This window comes from Leptinotarsa decemlineata, unplaced genomic scaffold (assembly GCF_025532065.1).
Source record: "Leptinotarsa decemlineata unplaced genomic scaffold, Ldec_3_MD MMD2_tig00026374_RagTag_RagTag, whole genome shotgun sequence".
Classification (NCBI taxonomy): domain Eukaryota; kingdom Metazoa; phylum Arthropoda; class Insecta; order Coleoptera; family Chrysomelidae; genus Leptinotarsa; species Leptinotarsa decemlineata.
Window position 1 is genome coordinate 314,310 of NW_027412710.1, and position 9,182 is coordinate 323,491.

Sequence of the window (9,182 nt, forward strand, 5' to 3'; positions counted from 1 at the left end):
TGGGATCCAAATCTTCAAATGTTTGGGCAATCCTTTCTAACAATTCATCTCTCGAACGCACGGGTATTTTGTAAACTTTTTCTTTAAACATTCCCCACAAATAAAAATCTAATGGATTAAGATCGGGTGATCTCGCTGGCCAATTCCATGGTCCCAAGCGCCTCATCCACCGATCGTCAAATAGTCTATCCAGTTCTGCGCTCACTTCTCTTGTGCAATGTGCAGGAGCTCCGTCTAGTTGGTACCAACAGTTTCGATAATCTTCGAGTGGCAGATTATCCACGAAACTGTCTACAGTATTCTCCAAAATATTCAGGTAGCTTCTGGATGTTAATGACTCCTCGTATATCACGTACCTCAATTTGTTGTCCATCAACATGCAGAAGACATTAAAACTAAATTTTTCTTGAAATCCGGCTTCTTTTGTGACGTAAGGATTTTCACTGGACCAATAATGACGATTTTTTCTATTGAAAATCCCTTCTCTCGAAAATTTCGATTCATCAGTCCAAATAATTTTATTTAAAAAAAGTGGATCTTCTTGAATGCGTGTCAACAACATTTCACAAAATTCTACTCTCTGTTGAGGATCTTGAGGCTTCATTGCTTGAATTTTGGTGAATTTATAATCATGCATTTTATGTCTTCGCAAGATTCTTTGAACCGATGAATATTTTATACCCAAATCTTCTTCAGCACTTCTTATCGATGACTCGGGAAATGCCTGAAAATATGCTAAGACATTAATCTGGTTGTCTTCGAAAGTTACGGGTCGAGGCAAGTTTCTTGGTGCTTTTAAAGTTGATCCAAATGCATTGAAATTGTTCTGAATTCGTATAAATTTCTTGAGGTTCATTGGCGGTAGATTCGGATACATTTCATTGAACTTTCTACATGTTCTGCTGATAATTTTGTCACACTGTCCAAAAATAATAAACAAATTCATAAGAACTTCGTTTGAATAGTTTTGTTCCATCGTTTTGAAGGTATTTGCAACTTCTGAAGTGACGAAAATGTCGATATTATTAGGAGAATGTCACAACGCTACTGTCAAATAGTAATCATGGCCTGCTTACCAAATACCGAATGGAAATACCATTCTGAAGGGACATTTTCACAAATAAATGTTCATAAGTCCGAAACTTGACTAGTTAGGTATAGGTATGATATACATAGAAAGAAAGCAAATTTCAGCAGCTTTCCGAATTTTCAATAATATACATGGTGTTCCATTTAAAATAATCAAATTTCAGCAACTTTTTCAAGCAAACGAAAAAACTGTATTTTTTTACCACCCTGTATTGAAGTAACGGAGATTAGGCTGACGTGTGGGAAGTGTCCAAGTATCACCTAACTCCAAACCAAATTTCGATATCATAGTACTTCTTAACTAAAAGATATCGGCATTTTTAGAAGTCATGATTTTCGAAGAAAAAAATTGAAATTAATTTTTATTTCGAAAACGGTAACAGATAGGTATAGGGAAATATCAAGAAAAGTTGTCGGGCAATTGTTGGAGATTCCAAAAATAATATTATATACAGAGTGTTCCATTTGAAAAGTCAAAGTTGCTACTGCTTTCTAATAGAAGCGGCAACACCGCATTGTCGAAAATATTTTAGTTGGCTAGAGAATGTCCGAATATGCCCTCCATTAAATTTTCAAAGTGATCCGTTGTCTGGTTCACCAGAAACGTCTAATGTGCCATCCACCGTGAATCAGCCTGTATATATACTATTCTATCCTATAGATATACTATACTGCTATACCTAATAGCAAAAAAACACGAAAAAAAGACTCACGACATTAAATACACTACATTTCTGTATGTCTTCCATCGCGTTCTATGCAGATAATTGTCCTTCTTGATACATCTTTTATTGAGTTGCTGATACTCACAGGGTTTATGTTTAAAATAGAGTTTCTAATAACATTTTCTAGGTGATTCACGTCACGAAAAGGTCTTTGTTTATAAACGATTTGTTTTAAGTAACCCCACAAGAAAAAATCTAGTGGGGTTAAATCTGGCGACCTAGGCGGCCATATTTGCTCCATATTTCGCCCAATAACTTTGCCCCTAAACATTTCTAATAGTTTCTCTTTGACTTGTCTTGAACTATGAATAGGAGCCTCGTCACATTGATACCACAGACTGTGGTATCAATGTGACGGTACCACAGACTGTGGTATCAATGTCCACTATTGTCCACTATATCACTGATCTCAGTATTTAGACATTGCAAATAATCCTGAGAAGTTAAATTGTGTCTAAAAAAGAATGGTCCCATTACCTGATTATTTAAAACACCGCACCACACATTTGTTTTAAATGAATATTGGTCCCGACATTCTATCACAAAATGAGGATTTTCCTGAGCCCACCACCTACAATTCTGGGAACTGACTACGCTTTTCTTTTAACGCCAGTTCTATCTACAATATTGGTAATACTTGATTTTCCCTGTTCGATAACATCCAGGCAGACAGCCAACTGAACCTCATCATTATTGCGTGATGGATTATGACGTTTTTTAAAAGTAATTTCAACTGAACCAGTCAGTTTATATTTTTTTAAAATCCTACTTACAGTGGATTGCTGTACATGTCTACTAGGATGTCTTGCGTTAAAAATATCAGCCACGTGTCGATGCAATGTGTTTTCACCACAAATTAGCACAATTTCAATTTTTTCTTGTAAAGATAACATATTATTTTAACCCTCAACTGGAAACACGTGAAAGTAGTGCGCTATGAGTAACACACGTCTGACAGACGCAACCCAGGAAAATTGGTTATTTTAGGGTATCTTTAAGAAGATTAAGTGTCTATAAACAGTTTTATTCATTTACTACAATTAATAATGATATTTTAAGAATCACTTGTAATATTGTTTACACACAAAAATCGATAACCTAATAATAAAAAATATACAGAGGTAAAAATATAGTTCTTAAAATATTAGTCATACATTTGGTTCATTTCTTTAAAAAAAACATCAAAAAAATTGAATAAAACTTAAAAGTTAAAAACTATAAACATCGAAGGTAAAAAACAAAGTAATAAAAGTTAAAATATATAGGTATAATAATTATTTGTAAAAATGCAAAAGTAATAATTGAAATAGAAAAAAAAAATAACTTGAGGCTGTGAACCTTACTTTGCTCACATTATGGGGATTACTCTTTAGCTTCTTTTACAATTTACCTATTTTAATATTTTAATCAAATAAAAAGTTAAATTTAATCGGTAAACAAAAGGCACAACACACTTTAAATTACACTTGGTGCACATTCGTTGCAAACTTTTTTTGAACACTCTAGGCAAACTGGGTTCTCACACTTGATGCACTTATACGCGGTTTGCCTTCTTTTTTCGTATGAGCAGTACCTACAAGTTTTCTTTTTGGGAAGCCTATCCGTTATTTCCCTCGTTCCGGCTGGCGCTTGGTCTTCAACGCCCAGAATTTCTTTAACAATTTTCGTTAGGCAATCTGGAAGGTTCGGAATTGTGAGTCTTCGTTCAAGTTGCTTCTTGATCAATACATTCGCGAGGTTGTGAATAAAATCAAACCTCTTGATCACGGGCGTGTCATCGTAGCTTGCGTATATAATTCCTGCGTTGACGAGGCTCACTGCGATCATATTATAAAATATAGTAAGAGGCCAACGTCTGGAACGCCTATTTGGCGAGTAATTCGCAATTATTTTATCCAAGTTATCCACACCAGATTTCGTGGAATTATAAAAGCTTATTATTTCCGGCTTATTGTTACTGGTGTCGGTGTACTTTGATCTATGCATGGATGATGTCAGGATGACAGCTTTGTTGGGCTTCGGAACGTATGAAAGTAGTGTAGCCTCTTCTGAAAACCCGTATAAGCTGGATCCTACTTGTCGCTTCTTGTCTGCCTTAAATTCCGGTGGAATTTCTTTTTTGTTGGATCTCAATGTACCAACGTATGTTAATTCCATTTTTTCCAGTTCTCTTATAACCTCTAACGAGGAGAACCAATTGTCCGCAGTTACGTTTCGTCTCGATTTCGCGATCGGTTTGCAAAGCCGAATAACACTTTGAGTCGGTTTTGCAAGTTGTCTTTCTTCTGGAGACAAAGTTTGTCCGTCACTGTCTTTGCCCATGTATAGGTACGCATTATAAAGGTAAGATGTATGGGCGTCAGTTAGGCACATAATTTTCAAACCATATTTAGCCGGTTTGTTTGGCATGTATATGCGGAACTGACATCTTCCTCGAAATGGGACAAGCATTTCATCGATGCAGGCGTGGTTCCCTATTTCAAATGCTTTCTGGCAGTTGTCTATAAATTTATAGAACAAAGAAGAAATGGGAGCAGCGGGATCAGTCTTGCTTCGTTCTTTTCTTGATGTTTCATCATCGAATCGTAGTGCCAGAAGAAGTGTAAGACACCTCTTGAGCGACATAACTCCTCGAAAAATTGGACGACCTGAAGGCCCAGTTGAGAAAAGCGAAGAAAGGTCTTCCTTCCCAGATTTAAATATTGCGCACAACATCATTAGTCCAATGAGAGCTTCTATTTCAATCACATCAGTGTCTTTATAGTTCGGGGATTGTTTCTCCTTTATTTTCTCCCGCATTTTTCCCAACTTTTTATTAGTCCAAATGACCACTTCATTGATGATATCTTCATCGAACAAAAGTCGCCAAACTTCTTCAATTTCAGGATTTTTGCCAAGGGATTTTGAACTCGGTCTCAAAGCTGGAAGTTTCATTTTCATCAAATTTCGTACGGGAATTTTTGTTGATTTTGGTTCTTCGGAACTCCAGGTGTAACATCTTTTTTTCCCGTAAAAATAATTTGGTTCTTCTTCGACATCTTCAGATTCCTCTTCATCGTCAATCAGATTCTCATCCCTGCATTTTTTTCTTTTCCTAGTCACCCTTCTTGCAGGTGGGGATTGAACATTAACCTCTGAAATTTCATTGACTTCTTCTAAAACTTCTCTTTCGTCTTCGTCTGAAATTTGTGGATCGTCTTCGGTGTCAGTTTCATGTTCAGAGACTTCTATATGATCGTCTACTCTAAAAGAATCATCAGAACCAAAGTCTTCGTCACTTGGTGCTTCTTCCTCTTGTGGCAGGAGGACCATTGCCATAATTTTCTTTGTTCTAGCAGAAAACATTGCTGAAACACAGTAGACAAAAAAACAACAATACTAAGATAGATCTGAAGAAAAAGTTTATAAATTTTACAATATAAAATTATAATAAAAAATATGAATTATCAACACTAAATCGGTTAAAATATTTTTCAAATATAAAAAACAGAAGTGCAGGATTGAAATTGTAAATATAAAGTGCAAGAATGGAAGAAAAAACTAAAATACCAAGTCTAGCAATGATTCCAATATAGTAGAGAGATATTGCTGTGACAAATCCTGTGCGGCGTTATTACCGCAGACGTTATATTGACAGTTGAGCATGCGCAGAATGAGTTCGAGAGACACGTTGCGGTAATACCGTTAGCGCATCACGTTATTTACGGCAGAACAACACCTCACGTAAAATGTTGCGCTATTCTACTTCGTACTGAATCGGATAGATCCGGTAGCTGTGTTTGTTTTTATTTTCGAGGTTAAGTTGTAGGTAGTTCATTTTATGAAAACAAGTGTTTGTATATTTTTTTCCAAAATATGTCCGCTACAAAAAGGTTGAGATTTACGTCGGATGACGATTTATGTTTGTTACGCGAAGTTGTTGGGCAAAATCCTCTTCAGAATCCTGAGAAATGGAACTCTATACAAGCTAATATAAAATCAGTGACGGGAAAAGAATTTGTCATTCGCACATTGAAAGATCATGTAATGCTTCTTTTGACCTTATGGAAGAAAAAATCTGATGGTGACAAATTCCGGTAGGATATGTGCATTGTCTTTCTTATTTCTTTACAAGATGCCAATGGTTTCTGTATTATATACTCTATACTTTTCAGAAGTGGCACAGAAGAAATGTACACTGAAAAGGATACTCTTTTACAAGAAATCTCTGACGCATGTGCAGAATTTCCAATGCCTACCAAAAAAACAAAGGTTATTTCCAAAGAAAAACAAGTTGCTGAGTTAGGCCGGCAAACCAGGGAAAACATTGCAATAGATGCTTTCATAGTGAATAGTGAGGATTGCAGTGGAACTTCTGGGGAAATAATTATATCAGGGGAACATGATTATTTTGGTAATTCAATTATCTTATGGTTATAAAATTTCTATTGCAAACTATTTTTTTTAGATCCCAATCCAAACTTACCATCAACTGAGATTTGTGTAGGTGAAGTAGATACTCTAGATGTCATTGACCAAAACACAAAAAGCCTACCAACAGCAAAAAAATCAACAGGTAAGCAAATTGTTAGGTACTCAATTGCATCAGCCCTGAAAAGTTGAGGAGGTACCTACTTTATTTTAATATTCTTGTATAAAACTACAAGGAGATATTTATTTTCAGGACCTGGTATAGCTAGGAGCAGACAAAATAAAAGTGTCGTCCTCAGAAGAAATGCCATGGAATATCTAAAAAATAAAAACGAAAAAGAGCAGGAAATAAAATTGAGAGAATTACAATTGCAAGAGCAGAAATTGAAGCTTCATGAGAGAAGTATTGAGATTGAAGAAAAAAGACTACAAATGGAGATTGAAGATAGAAAAAAGAAGATTGAATTAGAGTTTGAAAAAATTAAATGTGATATAAAGCAAAGAAGTGAATTACAAGCTCATATATCAGCACAACAGACATTTCTGGACACACTTTTGAAGAGGTTACAAAAATATGAAGACTGATGCCATAAGACTGCTTTAACCAAATTATGTTTTTTCATGTTATAGGTAGGTATTTGATTTGTTTTTTACTTTCGAAATAATGTATTAATGTTGCTACTTTGCGTTGACTCACAAATATTTACTGTGATTTTATTGTAGTTAGCAGCTCAAAATGATTTTTAGTTTTCTGTGATATTTATTTGTTTTTTACTTTCAAGTTAATTTATGTTGAGTTTAGTCTATTAGCACATAATTATTTGTTGTTTATTTTTATGGAATGTTATTTTTTGGTTATGTGTTTCCTGTGAAGTTATTAAATCATTTCTTGATATTGTCTTTATTGCATTTTTATCCAAAACTTTGTACATGGACTAATAACTAGAAAAGGGTATATTGAAACTCAGTGCACATTTGAATATTTATTTTAAACTGAAAGTAGGTATATACAGTCAAAATTAATTTCCTAAATATTCCTCCAGCACTGGTGGCACTAGATGGAAGAACTGATTGGTTTGACTGCCATATAAAGTTGTATGACAATTGCTCAAAAGTATTCCAACTTTGTACATACTTTCTATGTCTTGTAAAAGTAATTTTTGATTTTTTCTGAAGTCTAGAAATGCAAACTGACTGGTGACTTTTTGAAAACCCCACTCAACAGCTATTCTGACTGCACTCATGGATTCATTGAAATGCTGTTGATAAATAGGAATTCCTTGTCGGTTTGGAAAGGGGCATAAAAGTAAGTCCATAATGGGGTAGGCATGGTCACCATATAAAATAAACCTGTGATCAGGAAACATTGCAACATCCTGCAGTTCTGCATACAAATTTGATTCACGAAAAATTCCAGCATCGTGTCTCCGTCCTACATATGCACCCTTCAAACTGGTAATCATACCATCTGGGCATATAACTGACTGGTATTTCACACAATGAAACCTCTTGTGACCAGAATAGTACTCTTCTTGATTTATTGATGGCCTGCAAATTGGTTCCATCAATAAATCCCCAGCAGTTTGAAATTGCAGCTCCTCTTCCATGAATAGCCTAAAAAAATCTACTATTAAAAAATGTCAATATGTTAGAATAATATACACATACGTCAGCATACATATGCATTCTTTGCAAATTCAGCCATGGTAAATTTCGCAAATCATCAAGTAAATGCATGAAATTATTGGCAATGAGGTTCTGCATATGATTAATTATCTGAGATAATGATTGTGGAGACAGGCCAAATAAGAGCTGGAGATCCTTCAGTCGCCCAGGATATGCTAGTCTTCGTAATAAAATACAGAGTCCCATGACACCTAAAGAGGAATTTGTTATGTATTTCAGTACTTCAATTCACTGCATTTTTTAACATACCTGGAACAGAATTACGTGTTTGGGTTCTGATTACGTCTGGTATATGCAAGGCAGCAGCTAGTCTGAAGATATCGTCTCTTTCGAACCTGAAATTAATTTTTATATCTTCTGCCATCATATTGTCCAGATTGAACCTATCTTCAGCAGCCCCAACAGGAAAATTTTCAACCACGCCGAAAATATTGTGCAAAATCACTTGCTCCACTTCATCGTCATCAGCATCAGCTAAAATTACTGCTTCTAATGCCTCATCCATGTTAGATCCTCAGGAGAAATTATGCGATAAACAGGGCAAACAATCAAAACAAAGCACACTGGTTTTAGAGGTTAGTTCCAAATAAAACAGCGCATAAATAAAACTCAAAACATACTGGCAATACGTGTACCGCCCCAAACAATGTTTAGACGTAAACGTAATATTTAACGCGGGGTAAATAACACACCGCATGCGCTAACGGAATTTGCAATATCTCTCTAGTATTTCGAGAATCTAAAACAAATAATATAACGTTATTGGTAACACACGTCTCAAAAACGTGTATAAATATCGCGACTACTAGTAACATACGTCTCTGAGACGAACACAACTAAGTACATTACAAGTAACATGCATCTCACAGACGTAGTGGTTTTTAGTAAATTTGTCATAAAAATTACAAAAAAAATTGCACTTACCTCAAACAACTTGAGTCCTTGTTGCCGGTAAACACACAAGGTATACACTGAAGGAGAGGTTGCACTTGCAGCGCTAAGTCGACCTGTGGCAAATTTTGTAACTAGCCGCGTCTCTCAGACGTATGTTACCAGTTGAGGGTTAATTTTCATACATTACATTGAACTAACGGGCATTAATTTATTCAGTGACAGTGACGTTTTCTAAAACATTATGTAGTTTCATATTTTTTCACAGCCTACCCAGTTTTTTCAAATTAGTGTTGTTAGCGGAGTAGGTAAATGTAAATACTATGAGTTTTTTTCTTTTATTGAATGGGCTTCAAGAATCACGAAATGATGTTTCCTAAT

The 9,182-nt window shown here is 35.3% G+C and overlaps 2 protein-coding genes across 2 annotated transcripts; one reads left to right on the forward strand and one right to left on the reverse strand.

The window, feature by feature from the left end:
• Positions 1 to 5,142: 5,142 nt before the first annotated feature.
• LOC111510541 (uncharacterized) lies at positions 5,143 to 7,124 on the forward strand. The gene is made up of 4 exons (XM_074185457.1): positions 5,143 to 5,890; positions 5,969 to 6,207; positions 6,262 to 6,369; positions 6,478 to 7,124. The coding sequence occupies exons 1-4, from the start codon at positions 5,670 to 5,672 to the stop codon at positions 6,807 to 6,809; spliced, it is 900 nt and encodes a 299-aa protein (XP_074041558.1). The 5' UTR covers positions 5,143 to 5,669; the 3' UTR covers positions 6,810 to 7,124.
• Positions 7,104 to 8,972, reverse strand: LOC141486870 (uncharacterized). The gene is made up of 3 exons (XM_074185459.1): positions 8,160 to 8,972; positions 7,893 to 8,101; positions 7,104 to 7,838 (listed from the first exon to the last, which is right to left on the reverse strand). Exons 1-3 carry the CDS (start codon positions 8,413 to 8,415, stop codon positions 7,626 to 7,628), a joined length of 678 nt encoding a protein of 225 aa, XP_074041560.1. The 5' UTR covers positions 8,416 to 8,972; the 3' UTR covers positions 7,104 to 7,625.
• Between the last annotated feature and the right edge of the window lie 210 nt (positions 8,973 to 9,182).

What these genes read in the sequence shown, in the direction of transcription:
- LOC111510541 (XM_074185457.1), top strand. Translation starts at nt 5,670, where the DNA reads ATGTCCGCTACAAAAAGGTTGAGATTTACGTCGGATGACGATTTATGT. An exon ending in AGGGGAACATGATTATTTTG is followed by an intron (nt 6,208 to 6,261) that starts GTAATTCAATTA and finishes TATTTTTTTTAG; the next exon opens with ATCCCAATCCAAACTTACCA. An exon ending in AACAGCAAAAAAATCAACAG is followed by an intron (nt 6,370 to 6,477) that starts GTAAGCAAATTG and finishes ATTTATTTTCAG; the next exon opens with GACCTGGTATAGCTAGGAGC.
- LOC141486870 (XM_074185459.1), bottom strand. Translation starts at nt 8,415, where the DNA reads ATGGATGAGGCATTAGAAGCAGTAATTTTAGCTGATGCTGATGACGAT. An exon ending in AACACGTAATTCTGTTCCAG is followed by an intron (nt 8,102 to 8,159) that starts GTATGTTAAAAA and finishes ATTCCTCTTTAG; the next exon opens with GTGTCATGGGACTCTGTATT. An exon ending in GAATGCATATGTATGCTGAC is followed by an intron (nt 7,839 to 7,892) that starts GTATGTGTATAT and finishes AGATTTTTTTAG; the next exon opens with GCTATTCATGGAAGAGGAGC.